General features: G+C 46.0%; 1 protein-coding gene across 4 annotated transcripts in view; it reads right to left on the minus strand.

Annotated features, from left to right (window-relative positions):
* GOLGB1 (golgin B1) overlaps positions 1-20,093 on the minus strand; it is a 113,474-nt gene that overhangs the window by 83,660 nt on the left and 9,721 nt on the right. For all 4 annotated transcript variants that reach the window (XM_073329076.1, XM_073329077.1, XM_073329078.1 and 1 more), the window contains exons 2-9: positions 16,180-16,276; positions 15,355-15,501; positions 14,685-14,840; positions 5,207-5,365; positions 4,455-4,577; positions 3,847-3,960; positions 1,549-1,960; positions 17-132 (exon numbers count right to left, since the gene is read on the minus strand). In XM_073329076.1, coding sequence (XP_073185177.1) covers positions 17-132; positions 1,549-1,960; positions 3,847-3,960; positions 4,455-4,577; positions 5,207-5,365; positions 14,685-14,840; positions 15,355-15,501; positions 16,180-16,276 — 1,324 coding nt within the window. The remainder of the gene's footprint in view (positions 1-16; positions 133-1,548; positions 1,961-3,846; positions 3,961-4,454; positions 4,578-5,206; positions 5,366-14,684; positions 14,841-15,354; positions 15,502-16,179; positions 16,277-20,093) is intronic.

The following is a 20,093-nucleotide window of genomic DNA, read 5'->3' on the forward strand; positions in this document are numbered from 1 at the left end:
TTTAGGTTACAATTACCTTTAGAGATTGTACCTGCTCCTCTGATTGAGAGACCTGCATCACTGGCTCAGACTTTAACAATTTTAGCTCAGTCTGGCAATGGACGAACTCCTCAGATTTTTGCGTGAGCTCATCTAAGAGAAAAAGTTAAACATAAGTATACACATCTCTGCTTGTGTGTCTGAGTAGATCTACTTTAGATGTATGCACACTGGAATATGTAACCTTTCACCTCTCAGTCAGCGCTTCTACTCTGGCCCCAACCGGTACCTGCAGGAAGTCCATATCACCCGACAGTTCTATATGAAATAAATGAATCTAGTTCCAGTTCTTAGTGGATATGAGAGAACATCACAGAAAATACCACAACAGTTTGCCAACCAAAGGATCAGGGAATGCCCTCTCAATAGAGAAGTGCAGGACTGAACAGACAAGGAGATGGAACATTCCTCTTTAGAGGATTTAGACACATTGTCAAGGAAGATTGCAGAGTGGCTACAAGTATAAGTCTGTACTATCTATCTAGACGTTTCACCCATGCTCACTCACTGCCATGGACAGAAGGGAAAATTACGATCATCTCGTCTGATCTCCTGCATAGCAAAACCATTTTTTCCCCCCCATCAAGCAATTCCTGCATCAAGCCCATAATCTCCAGTTGGGCTAAAGTATAAATATCTTTTAGAAATATATATCATCTTGATTTAAAATGATGTCAAGTGATGGGGAATCTAGCACATCCCTAGGTAAGTTGTACCAGCAGTTCATTACCCTCACTGTTAAAATACATACTTCATTTCTAGACTGAATTTGTCTAGTTTCAATTTACAGCCATGGGATCTTGTTCTGCCCTTGTCTACTACATTAAAAAGCCCTCTAATATCAGAAATCTTCTCCTAATGTAGGTACCATGCTCATGTCACCCCCTAACTTTTTCTTGGATAAACTGAATAGATTGAGCTTCTCTAGTCTCTCATTGTAAACCAGTTTTTTCTTGGGATGTCACCAGTGTGAATTCTAGTCAATTTAAACAATGAGTTAAAAGTAGTTTCAAGTATTATCCATCTCCCTCAGTCCCACTGCCAATTTTTGTTGTTTTAGCACTACATTTTCCCATATTTCCAAAGAGAGTAACTGACTGTTCCAGGAAAACAATAAAACCGACTACACAAAATAAAAACACTGGAAAAAAAGATTTTTTTCTCTGATCTCTGTTATAAATCACCTTAATTATCAGCTGCAACAATAGTCTGTTAAATACTTTCAGAGAGAAGAGGGATTGCTAAGTTTAGGATATCCTTTAAATCATTTTTATCAAATTAATATGCAAACATCACTAAAATTTAAAAATAACTACAGCTCTGAAAGGCTAAAACAAAACTAAGGATTCCCATTAGCCTGGGAGCCAGGAAAGATTTATTCTTCCTCTTGTCATATAAGATATTACCCGCACTTTGCTAGGGAATTGCCATTAAAAAAAGCACACAAATCGGAACCACACAGAGAGGCTCCCGAGGTGTTGAGTCGATACACTTGCTACACTTGCTAACCTTGCAGGTGTTGTATGGTAGTGGAATTTTCAGTAGACTGCACCAGCAGCCGATCAATATCCCGCAGCAGCTGATCATTCTGAGCTATGAGGCCATCATGGCTAGATCGCAGCTCTTGTTCAGCCATCTGGAGGTAAGTAATATGCAGCTTTTGCTCTTCTACCTCCAGCTTGTGTTTCTGGTCCTGAGCTCTACATTCAGATTCCAGTTCGGCCTGAGTTCTTCCTGCCTGCTCCAGCTGCTCTGAGAGATACTGCACCTCCTCCTGTAAGCAATGGAAGGACAGCTTCTTCTCAGCCAATTCCAGCTCCATCTTCTCCACGAGGCTTCGAGACTCCTCTCTCTCTGCATCCAACATGTTCTTTAAAGAGCTCAGCTCTGCCTCCATCCTCTGACACTGGTCCAAGAGAGTCTGGAAAAGGAGATGGGGAGGGACTCAACCAGAAGGAAAAACAATTGATTCCTGCTTCAGACCCTAAGGCACTGGGCAAAAATGGGCCCATGCTAAGTACACAAGTTAAACAAGAGGCAATTTCAACTAGCCAAGTGACAAGACATGAGAGGAAAGGAACAACACATGATGGGGATTCTAAACCTCCGCAGGAAGAAACACTGTCTTGTGACTCCTAAGGGAATATCAAAACTCTGCTGAGAGACATCAGAACTCTGAACTAGAGTGAAGAAAAAGAGAAACTGTAAGCTGGAATTAACATCCAACACATTCTCCTTCTAGGACACTCCAGCACAGAGAACATAACCTCTGCTTAAACAGAAAGGTTAGGTAATTGCTTGCTTAGAATTGATGTTGTCTGAAGATATAAGTGCAACCGATTCTCAACCCTAGCAAAAAACCAGGTGGAAACACCTTAAAAATCGAAGTTCTGAGGCATTCAGGGCAGCAGGAGTGATTCTTGCTTGCCCTTACTCCCAAGCACCAGACTAGCATGACTGGCACTGCAATGACCTTTGTATCACAAATGCCAGCTCCTTTGGAGTGAGAGGTAGGCATTGCAAAGGTACAGGTTTGTCAGTAAGGAAACATTGGGAGGCACAACCTACTCTCAGACAGTAGGGCCAATGTACTGCTCAGAGAGCTCAGCCCCTCAGTTCTGTGAACAACTCTGCCCCAGCAGGAGCAAGAACCTTCCACATACCTCCCTTAAGTCTAGGATGACTTGGATGTATGGGAGGGAGGGGACTGAACTGGTTGAAGCAAACAAAATCATTCTCTCTCTCCATGAAGTTTCCCTTGCCTGAAATATCACTATCCTACCGGTGCTTCAAGAGAAAACATAATAGGAGGAGAACTGAATTTCTAATGTAAAAACTATTGCAAAACCAACCCTTTCAGGCCTCTTTAAAACAGAAGCATAATGGCACAAAAAGCAATTTTTTCTTTTTGCATTACTTTAATTTTGTCCTCTAAATTACATAATAAAGAGAGACTACAAAAACCTATACTAGTCAAATACCTTTCACACACTGCAAGAGCCACTAAAATAGGCAATAACCCTATTCACCTTCTTAAATCTTTAAGAAAGTAGAAACAAACTGGCTCAGGTAAGAACTTGCATGCTTGAGTTTGAGGCAGCTCACCTATGAGCCAGTCACTTTCTATTCCCCCAAAACATTAAGATGAATAAGGTCAGATCCTACACGCTACTAGAGTTCCTATAAGCTTCCAATGGCTGGCAGGGGAAGCTGGAAGTCGCTAAATTCTGCACAGTTCCTAAAAACTGTTTAAAAATCAAAACAAAACAAAAACATGGAGGTGGTAATATTATATATTCCCCAAAAGCCCCAGCACATTCATAACAAGAATTGGTGTTGCTCAAAATATTGGGACCTCCGAGTTCAAAGCTTTAGTCAGCTGATGACACTGAAGGAGACAATATTAGAGGAAAGGATGCTTTTGCCTGGAACTAGACATTCTGAGGATTCTACAGCACGCATAAAAATGAGTCAGGTGGCCCCATACCTAAGGTAACAGAGCTCAACAACTCAGTCACAGAGCTGCGCCACCAATTCTGGTCAGAAAAAGATTGCTAATTAAGGCACTAAGGGTCACCACACCCCCAGTGCAGCGCCAAAAACAAAAATGCACTCTCTTCAGGAGCTGGCAGCTTTGAACTTTGAGCTCAAGGAATTCTCAGCTTCTCTCATGCTAGAGATATGGCTCCTGTAGTAGGGAGCTATGTCAGGTGCTAGGCTTTTGACGAGACAATTGCACCTGTTAACAGTAAAGGAACATACGAGAATAGAGCATGGCTATAGTACATTGAAAGTATGAGGAGGTACCTTGTTCTGTTCTTCCGCACCATGTAATTCCTGCTGCAGCAGTTCCACCACTTGAGTTCGTCCTAGCAGAGCCACTTCCTGTTCCTCCAGCTTTCTCTGCAGTGTCCTCAGGTTCTATGTGAGACACACAAATCATCTACATCAGAAGCTGAGAGGACAGCAGCAGCCCAAACCACAGGAGGGCTAGTTACATAGGAGGATCCCATCCCAGCCATACCCCAACTCTATGTATCTTAGGTACTTATATAGCTCCCATTACTTTAGTATCTGAGCACTCATACTCGTCCGTGTATTTATCCTGCCAACACCCCTATGAGGTAGGGAAATACTATTATTCCCATTTCTTCAGACACAGAACTGAGGCACAGAGACACTAGTGATTTACCCCCTAGTCACACAGGAAGTCTATGATAGAGCAGGGAACCGAACCCAGGTTTCCCAAGTCTCAGGATAGCATCCTAATCACTGAACCACCTTCCTCTCAACTCCCACAGAGTTCCTTTGTTAGCCTGCACACATCCCTGAGTTGCAAATCCCACTGAACCCATGCAATTTTCCCTTCTCATGTTCTACAAAAAGCAGGGGACTGTCAAACCCATCAAACACACCTGCTGCATCTCAGCTTCCAGATCTGATCGGGCCACTACTTGGTGTAATTCAGCATGGTGTTGGTGAACCTGCTTTTCTAGGAGAGCATCCTTCTCACGAATCACCTCCTGCAGGCAGCTCAGCTGTAAGCCATAGTACATAGCATGAGAAATGTCACTTGGCTAACAGAGAAACAAGGTAGAAATTCCAAAGGACTGAGACCTGTTCTGGGGGTGTCAGGCACACAGACCATCAGGAGTTTTTCATCCTACTTTTTGTGGAGTGTGTTACGTGTGAAAATAGATTTGAACCAGAAGCCAAGATGTCCTGAGTAGTACAAGGCTCTGTGATAGCCATGCCAACTCAAAGAGATGATTTCACTTATGCTTACATATTTATTGACAACATTTCAGACTCTGGAAGTGCAAAAAGTGCAGATTACATTTTACATATACCCAGAGTCTAGAAAGCTACAATTTCCATACAATTACAGAAACACACAGTTTCTGTTGTTGGACTTGTCTTCAATGTCACAATTCATCATTTTAGCCATCAAAACCAAAAGCCGGCAAGTCTAGCTAATATTGTAAAGATTGGTATTAAAAGGCACTATATAAAAAAACCTAACATAACATCACAGTGCTCACTCCTCTAGTTGGGACAACAGTCTTCTAACTTACTTTGCCATTTCTTACTCATCTTTCCCTCTGAAGGCACTGATTGTTACCAGCAGACAGTAAATATATCAATGGCGAGAAATCCATCTCCATACCTGGGCTGCTTGCTTGGTCTGAGTATCTGTCAGGCTCTCTCTAGTTGCAGTCAGCTGCTCCATCAGGTTCCTGACAGTGTCCTCCTGCTCCTGGAGTTTCTTTCTGAGTGTTTCAGCCTCCTCTCTCTGCTCTTCATTGGTCCTCTGATTATTCTGAAGCTGCAAGTGGAGAGAAGAAATCAGAAAGAAGTAGATATTAGTTAATTATATTAGACAGTCTCAGCCAGAGTGCAGCATGCTGTACAGTTATTAGAATCATAGGGTTAGAAGGGACAGCAAGGGTCATCTAGTATAACCCCCTGCCAAGATTCAAGATTTGTTGTGTCTAAACCATCCACGTCAGATGGCTATCCAGCCTCCTTTTGAAAACCTCCAGTGAAGGAACTTCCACAAATTCCATAGGCAGTCTGTTCCATTGTCCTACTGCTCTTACAATTAGAAAGTTTTTCCTGAGATTTAATCTTAATCTGTTATGCTCTAGTTTGAACCAACAGCCTCTTGTCATGCCCTCTGTGGCATGAGAGAACAATTTTTCTCCATCTTTTTATGGCAGCCTTTCAAATATTTGAAGACTTATGTCCCCCACCTTAAACTCCTCTTTTCCAAACAAAACATACCCAGTTCCCTCAGCCTTTGCTCATATGGCTTGCACTCCATCCCTTTGATCATCTTTGTCACTTGCCTCTGGATCCTCTCCAGTTTCTCTACATCCGTTCTATACATTGGTGACCAAAAGTGGACACAGTTCTCCAGCTGAGGCCTACCCAGTGCCAAGCAGAGCAGTACTATCACCTCCCATGATTTGCATGCTATGCCTCTGTTAATGCAACCTAAAATTGCATTTGCTTTTCTTGTAACAGCATCGCACTGTTGACTCATGTTGAGGTTGCGATCTACCACAAGTCCCAGAACCTTCCCAGCAATGCTGCTGCCAAACCAGTTATCCCCCATTCTGTATTTGTGCATTTGATTTTTTCTTCCCTATGTGTAATACCTAACATTGGTCTTTGTTGAATTACATTGTTGTCGTCTGTAGCCCAGTTCTCCAATTTATCAAGATCCCTCTGAATTTTAGCTCTATCCTCCAAAGTATTGGCAACCCACCCTAGCTTTGTGTCACAGAATCATAGGAAGGCAAGGGACTTCAAGAGATCTTCTAGTCTAGTCCCCTGCACTCAAGGCAGGACTAAGTATTATCTAGACTATTCCTGACATGAGATGATCCAAACTGCTCTTAAAAATCCCCAATGACAGAGATTCCATAACCTCCCTAGGCAATTTATTCCAGTGCTTAACTACCCTCAGAGTGAGGAAGTTTTTCCTAATGTCAAACTAAACCGCCCTTGTTGCAATTTAAGCCCATTGCTCTATCTTGTTCTATCCTCAAGGTTAAGGAGAGTAATTTCTCTCCCTCCTCCTTGTAACAACTTTTATGTACTTGAAAACTTATGTGCACCCTCAGTCCTCTCTTTTCCAGACTAAACAAACCCACTTTTTTCAATCTTTCCTCAGAGGCATGTTTTCTAGATCTTTAATCATTTTTATTGCTCTTCTCTAGACTTCCTCCAATTTGTCTACATCTTTCCTGAAATGTGGCACCCAGAACTGGACACAATACTCCAGCTGAGGCCTAATCAGTGCCGAGTAGAGCAGAAGAATTATTTCTTGTGTCTTGCTTACAATACTCCTGCTAATACATCCCAGAAGGATGTCTGCCCCCTTTTTTTTTTTTTTGGAACAGTGTTACACTGTTGACTCATATTTAGCATGCAATCCAATATGATCCTCAGATCCCTTTCTGCAGTACTCCTTCCTAGGCAGTCATTTCCCATTTTGTATGTGTGCAACTGATTGTTCCTTCCTAAGTGGAGTAGTTTGCATTTGTCCTTTTTGAATTTCATCCTATTTATTTCAGACCATTTCACCAGTTTGTCCAAATCATTCTTAGTTTTAATCCTATCCTCCAAAGCACTTGCAACCCCTCCCCAGCTCTGTGCCATTATCTAAATCATTAAGATATTAAATAGATCCGGACCCAGAAATGATCCCCATGGAACCCCACCTGATATCCTCTTCCAGGTTGTCTGTGGACCACTGATAACTACTCTCTGGGAACCAGGATTTAAATTCTCAAGGATTATTTCCCAGAGACCCCCCATACCACTTGGGGCTCTTGGCTTCAGCCTCGCAGGAGGCGCCAGGACTCCTACAGGTTTAAAAATATTTACTGGAACTCCTCTGGTGGGTTCCAGCTAGGTACAGTTTTCCAACCAGTTATGCACCCACCATATAGTGCTCCATCAAGGTTGTATTTCCCTAGTTTGTGTATGAGAAGGTCATGTGAGATAGTATCAAAAGCCTTACCAAAGTCAAAATATACCACATCTGCCGCTTCCACAAGGCCTGTGTTAAAGAAAGCTACTAGGTTGCTTTGATATAATTTGTTCTTGACAAATCCATGCTGTTACCCAGAAGATGATAAGGTGATAAGTGTCTGCAAATTGATTGCTTAATTATTTGCTCCATTATCTTTCCTGGTACTGAAGTTAAACTGTTAAGTCTGTAATTCCCCGGGTTGTTCTTATTCCCCTCTTTATAGATTAGCAGTATATTTGCTCTTTTCCAGTCCTCTGGAATATCACCCATCTTCCACAGAACTACAAACTAATGGTAGCTTAGGTACCAATGATCAGGACTTGATCACATTTATAATGTGTAAATAAAATAAAGTCTAGACCAGTGTAGAAGGGAGCCACTCTGGCTCGGAAAGGGATAAAAGCTGGCCCTTTTAGAGAGGCAGCTGCAGGTGTGGCCACACCCAATTAGGGTCCAGCTGGCCCTGATAAAAGGGTTGGGAGCTAGGCAGGGGGAGTCTCACTCCAGTGGTGGAGTGGGAAGGACCTGGCTGCTGGCTAGAGAAGGGTATCTCAAACAGAGTAGTGCTGGGGAAGGATAGGCAGAGCTGGGGAGCTCTGGACAGGCAAGTCCGAGGCTGAGGCCAGGCTAAAAGGGCCTATGGTGGCACTGAGGCAGAAGCGGTGCAGCCGGACCAGGAAACGGCAGCAGGTCCAAACACCCTTACCAATGATGAGTAGCCATTTCAGACTACAGTTTGCCTCTGAGAAAAGGGACTAGATGAAGACCTGCAGTCGGTCATTGAGGCAAGGTGGGCTTTGGGGAATTGGGGTTCCCCAGGGAGAGGAGGATCCGAGTGTGGGGGCACTGCTGTGGGGCAGTACTCCAGAGAAGGGGCACCGCGGGCCAGGAGGGACACGGGGCCTGGACTCAAGGGTGGTACCTGAAGAAAGGAAGAAGCAGGCAGCAGCAAGGGAGACACTGGCCAGCAGGGGGCGCTCTGAAGCTGGAAGGTCTAATTCCTAGACCAACCAGCAGGAGGCGCTGGGCCGGTGAGTGCTCTGCCGTGCTACATATGGTGGAGAATGCAGGTGTAATCGGTCACCCCTGATACAAAGGGAAGGAGAAGGACTGGGAATAATTGTCTGGAGGGAACTAGAGATAGGGACGATGGATCCCGGTTATGCGGAGGTGTTCTTTGCACCGTTCCAGGCTGGGCTCCAGAGTCAGGTCCCTGGAGGAAAGGGGCAGTCTGACAGCACAAGAGGCTTGAGAGATTTGTGCATGAGGTCAGGGAAACTCAGCAGAGGCATTGTGAGGCGCAGTGAACCCTGCAGGAACAGTTGGGGCAGCTGGCAGAGGAATAGCAGGCCCTGGTAAAATTCCTCAGAAGGGAGTTTCGGAGGAGCTGTGGAGAAGGACGTGAGAAGCCGAGTGCCAGGGCCAGGAGGCCTGTGGCGGAGCACAAGGCTTGCTACACGTGCGGGCGGCATGGACATTTAAAAAGGGATTGTCCCTATTGGGATGGGGGCAGGGCGCCTCACCCAGATCAGGGAAAGGGGCAAGTCCCTAAGACAACCCGCCTGGTGAGGAGAACCAGGGGGCGACGGATATGTTGGGCCTATGGATGAAAAGGACACCTGCAGGGGGAATGCCCAGGCAGGTGGGCCCCAGCAAGAACAAGGTCAGCTCCCAGACAACTACACTGGGCAGCACAGCATGGGGAGGAGGTGACCAGCCCTCTGTGGAGAAAAGTGGTTCGGGACGATTTAGAAAAGCTGGACAAGCACAAGTCCATGGGGCCGGATGCGCTGCATCCGAGAGTGCTAAAGGAGTTGGCGGATGTGACTGCAGAGCCATTGGCCATTATCTCTGAAAACTCATGGCGATCGGGGGAAGTCCCGGATGACTGGAAAAAGGCTAATGTAGTGCCCATCTTTAAAAAAGGGAAGGAGGATGATCTTGGGAACTACAGGCCAGTCAGGACTGATCCCCAACTAAATCATCCCAGCCAGGGCTTTGCAAAGCCTGACCTTAAAAACTTCTAAGGAAGGAGATTCCACCACCTCCCTAGGTAACGCCTTCCAGTGTTTCACCACCCTCCTAGTGAAAAAGTTTTTCCTAATATCCAACCTAAACCTCCCCCACTGCAACTTGAGACCATTACTCCTTGTTCTGTCACCTGCCACCACTGAGAACAGTCTAGAGCCATCCTCTTTCGAACCCACTTTCAGGTAGTTGAAAGCAGCTATCAAATCCACCCTCATTCTTCTCTTCCGCAGACTAAACAATCCCAGTTCCCTCAGCCTCTCCTCATAAGTCATGTGTTCCAGCCCCCTAATCACTTTTGTTGCCCTCCGCTGGACTCTTTCCAATTTTTCCACATCCTTCTGTAGTGTAAAAAGAAAAGGAGTACTTGTGGCACCTTAGTGTCTTAGGTGCCACAAGTACTCCTTTTCTTTTTGCGAATACAGACTAACACGGCTGTTACTCTGAAACCTGTCATTCTTGTAGTGTGGGGCCCAAAACTGGACACAGTACTCCAGATGAGGCCTCACCAATGTGGAATAGAGGGGAACGATCATGTCCCTCGATCGGCTGGCAATGCCACTACATATACATCCCAAATGCCATTGGCCTTCTTGGCAACAAGGGCACACTGCTGACTCATATCCAGCTTCTCGTCCACTGTAACCCCTAGGTCCTTTTCTGCAGAACTGCTGCCGAGCCATTCGGTCCCTAGTTTGTAGCGGTGCATGGGATTCTTCCGTCCTAAGTGCAGGACTCTGCACTTGTCCTTGTTGAGCCTCATCAGATTTCTTTTGGCCCAATCCTCTAATTTGTCTATGGCCCTCTGTATCCTATCCCTACCCTCCAGCGTATCTACCTCTCCTCCCAGTTTAGTGTCATCTGCAAACTTGCTGAGGGTGCAATCCACACCATCCTCCAGATCATTTATGAAGATACTGAACAAAACCAGCCCGAGGACCGACCCTTGGTGCACTCCACTTGATACCGGCTGCCAATTAGACATGGAGCCATTGATCGCTACCCGTTGAGCCCGACAATCTAACCAACTTTCTATCCACCTTATCATCCATTCATCCAGCCCATACTTCTTTAACTTGCTGGCAAGAATACTGTGGGAGACTGTGTCAAAAGCTTTGCTAAAGTCAAGGAACAACACGTCCACCGCTTTCCCCTCATCCACAGAGCCAGTTATCTTGTCACAGAAGGCAAATAGATTAGTCAGGCATGACTTGCCCTTGGTGAATCCATGCTGACTGTTCCTGATCACTTTCCTCTCCCCTAAGTGCTTCAGAATTGAAGTGTCCTTCAGCCAATGCAGCCTCACAGCTGTTTGGTCAGAGAACAGACCATTCCCATCAAATGGGAGGTCTTGGATGGAGGTCTGCATCTCCTGGGAGAGTCTGGTGGTTTGAAGCCAGGAGCTGCGCCTCATCACCACTGCGGATACTACCACCTTGGCTGTAGAGTCTGCCGCATCCCACGCCATTTGAAGGGAGCACCGGGTCATCGAAGTGCCTTCCTGCACCAGAGTATCAAACTCTTGGGCCAAGTCCTGCAGAAGGGACTCCTTAAACTTACGGAAGGAGTCCCATAAAGTTGTAACAGCCCAAGAGGGCCTAGTGATTTGCCACCCAAAACTGTAAACTGGCGGTGGAATAAATTTTTCTCCCAAACAAGTCCAGTCATTTGGCCTCTTTATTTTTCGGGGTTGAGCTGGACTGACCCTGCTTTTCTTTTCTGTTGGCCACCAAGACCACCAGTGAGCTGGGGGCAAGGGTGGGTGTACAGATTATCAAAACTTTTGGCTGGTACAAAGTATTTCTTTTCGGCCTCTTTTGAGGTGGGAGGGATGGAGTAAGAGATTTGCCAGGTGGACTTGGCAATTTTGAGGACCCCGTCATGCACCGGTAGTGTGTCAGGGTAGAGGCTGAAAGGGCGTTGAATACGGCGTCTGTTGGCTCAGCCATCTCCTCCACTTCCAGGCCCAAGTTCTTGGCCGCTCAACGAAGCTGGGCCCAGTGGTCCTTAAAGTCATCCAGCAGACTGGCCCTAGAGGGACCTGCAACCGCCTAGTCTGGGGACAAAGACGAGGACTGCACTGCACTGCAGGTGGCAGGCCCTGGTCCTCCTCCTCCGCAGGGGAGGGTGTCTTAGGAGTGGTTACAACCTCTTCAGCCTCGGTCTCTGGGCATTCTTCCTATACCGAGCCCAGTGCCATTGGTGCCTGCAGCTGCTGCTCCAAGGCAGAGGCCAACAAGTGGAGCGATGGCTGCATAGCCATGACCAGAACTCCCCAGGCGTTCCAACAAGGCCACTGCACAGGCCATTGACCTGGCTGCCACTGCGCTGGTGCTGCGGTCTTGGTCACCCAGTCATAGATTCATACAAGATTAGGGTTGGAAGAGACCTCAGGAGGTCATCTAGTCCAATCCCCTGCTAAAAGCAGGGCCAACACCAACTAAATCATCCCAGCCAGAGCTTTGTCAAGCTAGACCTTAAAAACCTCTAAGGAAGGAGATTCCACTACCTCCCTAGATAACCCATTCCAGTGTCTCACCACCCTCCTAGTGAAATAGCGTTTCCTAATACCCAACCTAGACCTCCCCCACTGCAACTTGAGACCATTGCTTCTTGTTCTGTCATCTGCCACCACTGAGAACAGCTGAGCTCCATCCTCTTTGGAATCCCCCCCTCAGGTAGTTGAAAGCTGCTATTAAATCCCCTCCACACACACTCTACTCTTCTGCAGACTAAATAAGCCCAGTTCCCTCAGCCTCTCCTTGTAAGTCATGTGCCCCAGCCCCCTGATCATTTTTGTTGCCCTCCGCTCTCTCCAATTTGTCCACATCCTTTCTGTAGTGTGGGGCCCAAAACTGGACGCAATACTCCAGATGTGGCCTCACCAGTGCCAAATAGAGGGGAATAATCACTTCCCTCAATCTGCTGGCAATGTTCTCACTAATGCAGCCCAGTATGCCAGTTATGCCATTGGGTTCTAGATGAGGGGTTAAACCTTCCCTCAGTACCACAGGAACTGCCTTCCGGAGTCCACGGAGGGGCTGTGGATACTTGGGTCTGCTTCGAGACGACGGATAATGGTGACTGGTGCCTAGTATGGTACTGGTAGCATGGAGACCAGTGTTGGTACTGGGGAGACCGGGGGTGGGACAGAGAATGCTCCCACAAGTAAGCAACCTGGATCAGCGACAAGACGGTGATCACGTAAGTATAAAAACTATTAACTCAGCAATAACAATAGCTATATTGTGGGCTAAAACTCCTGTACCTATGACCTCAGAACCTATTTAGATCAAGGTATAGTTATCTCAAAACAGGAAGCACTCCCAAATTACTGGCTGACATCTGGGTTCTACCAAGAAAAATTACTGTCTTCCACCCCTGAAACTATGATGCTTACATGTTTTTGTTTAATATCTTCATAAATGATCTGGAGGATGATGTGGATTGCACCTCAGCAAGTTTGCAGATGACACTAAACTGGGAGGAAAGGTAGATACGCCGAAAGGTAGGGATAGGATACAGAGGGACCTAGACAAATTGGAGGATTGGGCCAAAAGAAATATGTTGAGGTTCAACAAGGACAAGTGCAGAGTCCTGCACTTAGGACGGAAGAATCCCGCACTTAGGACGGAAGAATCCCATGCACCGCTACAAACTAGGGACTGAATGGCTCGGCAGCAGTTCTGCAGAAAAGGACCTATGGGTTACAGTGGACGAGAAGCTGGATATGAGTCAGTATGCCCTTGTTGCCAAGAAGGCCAATGGCATTTTGGGATGAATACGTAGGGGCATTGCCAGCAGATCGAGGGACGTGATCGTTCCCCTCTATTCAACATTGGTGAGGCCTCATCTGGAGTACTGTGTCCAGTTTGGGGCCCCACACTACAAGAAGGATGTGGAAAAATTGGAAAGAGTCCAGCGGAGGGCAACAAAAATGATTAGGGGACTGGAACACATGACTTATGAGGAGAGGCTGAGGGAACTGGGGATGTGTAGTCTACAGAAGAGAAGAATGACGGGGGATTTGATAGCTGCTTTCAACTACCTGAAAGGGGGTTCGAAAGGAGGATGGCTCTAGACTGTTCTCAGTGGTAGCAGGTGACAGAACAAGGAGTAATGGTCTCAAGTTGCAGTGGGGGAGATTTAGGTTGGATATTAGGAAAAACTTTTTCACTAGGAGGGTGGTGAAGCACTGGAATGCGTTACCTAGGGAGGTGATGGAATCTCCTTCCTTAGAAGTTTTTAAGGTCAGGCTTGACAAAGCCCTGGCTGGGATGATTTAATTAGGGATTGGTCCTGCTTTGAGCAGGGGGTTGGACTAGACCTCCTGAGGTCCCTTTCAACCCTGATATTCTATGTTGAATTTCCCACAATGAGATATGAAAAAACACATCGGCCTTTGTGGAGTTTCTACCTAACCCCTGTCAGCTAGGGGTTGGCTAATTTATCTCTATTTTTTATCCAGTCTAATGTAACTGTGGATATTCTTGTACACATGTCTATAATCCTTTATTAATCTTAAACATTTGGCCTCAATCTTGTGGCAACGAGTTCCATAAGCTAAATATGAGCTAGTAAAAATATACTTCTAATCAGTTTAAATGTATTGCCTTTCAATTTCATTGATGTCCCCTTGCTTTTGTCCAGAAGAATAGGCAATTCATGTAGAAATAGCAATAGGGCGCACATAAGGCATGCAAAGGGAAGCAGGCAGGTAAGTGGCTTGCAGAGATCACAGCTAACCCTCTGAGGGCATCCACACTATGAAGAAGCAGGCCAGACTCTGGCTCCCACAGAGTAGCCATATTCCTGTTGGAGTGTTTCTAATAGCAGGCACTGTGCCTCTAGGGTCAGGGTATTCAGAGAGAAAAGAGGTCATTTAAAAAGTGGATCATGAATAGCAGGAGACATCAGGAACTTAATTGCTCTCCAAAAGCAAGAATACTACAATCACAGGAACCTACCCCGAGAGGAAAGGGAACCTAGCAGCTCACTGGCGTATTCCAACATCTCTTAGCACCCAGATTCTCAGTACATGCTAGAGCTTTTCCTAAAGCCATATCTTTCCCACCTTCCTGTGATGCAGCTGCTCTTCTGGCAGGCTTTTTGCAGGCAACACTGACCCCTGCTCTGTCAGCTCTTCAATGCGTTTATTCAGAGCTACCAGCTTGGCTTTGGCCTGCAGCTTCAGCTTCTTCAACTTAGCATCTGCAGCCTCCCTCTCCTCCTGTGGAAGAAAAGATGCAAAGACTGTACTCAAGGTTCTATTGCACCATCCACAGGAAATTAATTTGCCCTGAAGCCGCCAGCTTGCAGTGTTAGGAATGTCAAACAGATTTAAGTGTCTCCGCATCAGAAAGGAGACCCCAAAGAAGCCAGAGACTGAACTCCACAGAAAACAGTAGTAGCAGCATCTCAGGGTATGTCTACATTGCAATTTAACGCCTTTTTGGCCCTTGCCAGCTGACTCCAGCTCACAGGGCTCAGGCTAAGGGGCTGGTTAATTGCAGTGTAGACATTTGGGCTTCCAGTGGAGCCCGGGCTCTAGGACCCTGCAACGTGGAAGTGTCCCAGAGCTCAGGCTCCAGCCAGAGCCCAAATGTCCACACTGTAATTAACTAGCTCCTTAGCCCAAGCCCCGTGAGTCCAAGTCAGCTGGTACGGGCCAGACCCGGATGTCAAATTGCAGTGTAGACATACCTTCAGCCTTACTCCCAGACCCCTTGTGGAAGGAATGGTACCTTGAGTTCAACTTCTTTCTGCTGGAGCTGGGCATCCTTCTCTCGGACCAAATCCTTCAGCTGGACAGCCAGCTGCTCTGTGTGGGCCAGACGCTCCAGTATACCCTTGGGCATCTCCTCCCTGCTCTCCATTCCTGGCTCCGACACCTAGAGAAGGTCAAACAGACACTCTGGAAAAAGTACCTCACTAAAACTAATTCCAAGACCACAGCATAGTGCCCAGAGGGAGACCCGCAACTCTGTTTTTATGTGTTACAGCCTAGCCTAAATGCAGCTCCTCACAAACTTTCCTCCTGATTTCAGCTGGCGAAGTCTAGTTCATTAGACTAAGTGGAAAGTTCCAGATACTCTCGAAGAATATTAAAAGGAGCATCTCTGCTGTAACAGGACATCAGCAAACTTGAAAGACTTTACACAGCAGAGATACCACTGCTCCCTATGCCATCCACTGCCCCTACAGCCAGAGTGCAACATGAGAGCAGGTCCCCATGTGATTCAGTAGTCCCATTCCTCTTATGGAGGATGGTCAGCTCTCCAAAACTCTTCCAAAAAGCCCTAGCTCACTTCAACTCTAGCTCCTTTCCCAGCTCTCAAGTTGATCTCATAGGCTGAAGAGATCATACGGTTCTGCACTGCAGCAGCACTGACTGAAAGGAAGATGCCATAAATGCAAAGCGAGTGGCAGAGGTGAGGGCCACAAGTTGGGTGAGGTGCAAGGTGACAGGAATCAGGAGACAGTTATTCACAACACTCTAGTGCCTCGGATACCCTGAACCAGCTCTGAGCAGCAACAATGATAGTTCTGGAATGAGAGAGCATACTCACAGTGGCAGAGGACTCAACTTGTGCATCACTTCCATCCCCCGACAGCTCCTGCAGAACAGTGTTTGCTAACCCTGATAAGCGGCTCAGCATCTCAGGCCTGCAGCAAAACAACATAAAAAGAAAGACTTTAGGTAAGGGGCAAAAGAGCGAGGGAAAGGAAGTGCATCTCCCTACTGATCTCCAGTACCATGCAACAACGAACATTTCTTCCCTACTGATAAAGCAGATGCCAAAGTAAACCCCAAGAAGTAAATAACTTTTATGCTGTGGCTAAGAGAGGTAATTCAGACCCTGGCTGTATAAGCAGGGGAATACAGAGTAGGAGTAGGGAGGTATTCTTTCCAATGTATAAGTGAGACGAAAAAATGAACTACAAGAATGATGCAATATCTGAAAAACCTGACTTACAGGAGAGACTAAAGAAGTGCAGAGTATGCCCATACTACAAGTGCTTCAGCTGCAGCACTGCTAGAAGCTGGCTACAGTGATCCACACATTCACGACCTCCAGGCTTGTGACCTACAGGAACGAAGCCATATACCCTGCACAAACTTCCACCTAGCACTAATATAGCAGCATACGCATTTAGTGACTGAAGTTGTTGAGAAAACATTACCGCAGTGCTCTGATCTTTACACGGACGCCTCCAGTAGGAACGGGTTAGTATCCCTATTCTCAGAGTGGCGAAATGACCGTGCTTCACTCTTCTAGCCTATAGAATATCCCGACCTTGCAACCATCTGTCTTTGAATAGGAAAAATGTCATGTGCATCATACTTTGGTTACAGGGCACGTTAGGCCGGCTTTCCTCACTATGTGTGAAGTGGGGGCCACTTTGGCAAAAACCTTCAATGTGAGAGCCACATGGGGTGGGGCTGAAGGTTTGGTGCATTGAGAGGTGGCCCAGAGTAGGGCAGAGGGTGGAGCGCAGGGGTGAGGGCTCTAGGGTGGAGCTGTGGATGACAGGTTTGGGGTGTGGAATGTGGGGATGAGGGCTGCGGGGGTGAGGGCCGGGGATGAGGGGTTCAATGTGCAGGAGGGGGCTCAGGGCTGGGGCAGAGGGTTGGGATGTGGGAGAGAGAGGAAGACTCTGGCTGGGGGCGCAGGATCTGGGGTGGGGCCAGGGATGAGGAGTTTGGGGTAAAGGCAGGCTGCCCCGGGGCTGGGGCCAGAGGACTCCCCCCAACCCTCTCCCTGCTAGCAGGCAGCACGGGAGCTTCGGGAGAAGGGGCCCTCTCTCCCCCCTGCCGGCAGGCAGCACGGGAGCTCTGGAGCCGGGGGAGAGGCCCACACCAGCCCTGCAAGCCCCAACTTACTCCCCTCCCCAGTTCCCACCCACCTCCTCTCTCCTCTCCAGATTACAAACAGGCATTATGGGGTCACAACCCCCTTGCTCTTCCCATACTGCTAAACTGAAGGGGAGCCCCAGGAAGTGGTGGCTGCAGTATGGATAAGGTTGAGACTGCTTCATTAGGCATCCACTGTAACAGGAGAAACATTATGGTAGGGCATATATTTGGGTGCTACAAACACAAAGACCTGGGATCGAACTCAGGTCTAGGCAAGTTTAAAGTCTTTTGAGTTCACTTTTAAAATATATTTAAATTCTCCCTGAAATCTCAGTACTTCTGTGACACCTACAAGTGAGTCCGTAATATTCACAATAGTCACTTACTCTTGATCTTTTTCAGTAATAAAAAAATGTACCTAGATGTCCCAACAAAGATCAGGGCCCTGTGGCACTAAGTGCAATGCAAACACATAGCAAAGCCAATAATTAACCCCAAATAGCTTTCAATCTAAAAAGGCAAAGTAGACAAATGGTGGAACAAAGGAAGTATCTGTTATTCCCATGTAACATATGAAGAACTGAGACACAGGGACCAAGTGCCTTGCCCAAGGTCACATAGGGAGTTTGCAGCTGAGCCAGGAACTGAACTTAGATTTCCAGAACCTCAGTCTAGTGCCTTAACCAGTATGAATGAATGAATGTTTAACTAAAACTACTAATACGTGCCTAAATTAAGGTTATGTCTACACTTAAAATGCTGCACTGCACCACTGTAGCACTTCAGTGTAGACACTCACTATAGCGATGGGAAGGGTTCTCCACCTCCCCAAAAGGCAGTAGTTAGGATGACAGAAGAATTCTTCTATTAACCTAACGCTGTCTACACTGGGGGTTATGTCAGCATAGCTATGTCTCTTATGAGTGTGGATTTCACACCCCTAAGAGCAGAGCTATGTTGATGTATGTTTTCAGCACAGACCAGCCCTGAGTCACAGTATAATTATGTTGGTTAATTATACTCCTCCTCCCACTGGTAGGCTCCTCACTTGCTTTATCCCAGTTTACATTTAGACTATCAGTTGTTTGGGGCAGGCGCAAGGGCAGTCTCTCCCTAGGTTTACCGTAAACTGCTCAGCATACTTCTGGGTACTTTATTATAATGAACAACATTTGAGAGATTCTTGTGGATGATGAGGTATTTCTTGTTGTTTAAACTGATCATCTTCCAGGATGGCAGATTTTAGAGTTCTCTGCTGCACTCTGTGGCAGAGAGCACATATAAGAGAAGCATTCCTTTGAGATCATTGGCCAAATTCTCCACTGGTATAATCAAGTCAATGTCAACATTTATGTCAACCATTAATTTAGATCCATACCTTCAAAGTAGATAACCGTGCCACAGAAACAGATGGCCACTGCAAAGAGGAAACATTTCTATCACCTAAAGTCTTCTGTTAACGTAGGGGTGAAGGAAAGGAGCAACTCACATGGTTTCTTATTATTGTCACATTATTACTGTATCAAAAGGCCTGATAATGCAGTTCTGGAAATACTTACTGAGTAAAGTGACCATATTTTCAAAAGAAATAAAAGGGACACTTATGGTAACATTTTTAGGGGGTTGAAATATACAAAAGACAAAGTAAATTTAAAAAAAAATTCTTATGGTGTCACTACTGCCAGCTTCTTAGTCAGCGATAAAGGCATGTGTCTTGGACTGGAGGATTTTAACATGGGATAAAATTTTCAAACGTGCTTAAGTAACTTAAGACCTAAATCCAATGGGACCAAACATTTTTCTTCACTCCAAACATTGTTCAAACTGAACACTCCTTTCACTGGACTATTTTTCCCCGACAAACACTCAGCAAATTCTACTCAGTGCAGCAATTCATTTTTATCAATGAACCCTAACAATGGAATTGGTTCATTACTAGATAAAAATTGCAGCGTGACAGTGCATCCCATATTCTTCATAGAAATATTATTATATGATTATGGCATAACTATGATGTATTTTATACAGGATAGGTCATGTGAGATATCATTGAAAAGGTTATGATTTACTGAATATTATTATCCTATTTGTATGCATGTACTATTTTTGTATCTGAAGTTAGGAATGCTGACTGTGTATCTGTATTTCATGTAGTTACTCCAGGGCAACGCCCACTAGGCAAAAGCCTGTCAGTCTAGATAGCTGGCTGGGAAGGGCCCATTCAAGTCAATGGACCATTAGGGAGAACAATAAGTCTTAGAAGAAGAAAAGAAGTACGTGTGGCACCTTAGAGACTAACAAATTTATTTCAGCATAAGCTTTCGTGAGCTACATCCGATGAAGTGAGCTGTAGCTCACGAAAGCTTATGCTCAAATAAATTTATTAGTTTCTAAGGTGCCACAAATACTCCTTTTCTTTTTGGGGATACAGACTAACACGGCTGCTACTCTGAAACCTGTCTTAGAAGAAGCTAATCTCCCACCGGGGAGCCTTCCTGAGGATGCTACAAACAACCTCCAAGTCATGGCTGCTATGAGACTACAGATCACCTGGTACTGGACTCCAGTACTTGGAATACCAGTGTTTTTCCACTGAAAGATGTGGGAACCAAGCTTGGAGACAAA

Source organism: Lepidochelys kempii, chromosome 1, assembly GCF_965140265.1.
Source record: "Lepidochelys kempii isolate rLepKem1 chromosome 1, rLepKem1.hap2, whole genome shotgun sequence".
Taxonomy (NCBI): domain Eukaryota; kingdom Metazoa; phylum Chordata; order Testudines; family Cheloniidae; genus Lepidochelys; species Lepidochelys kempii.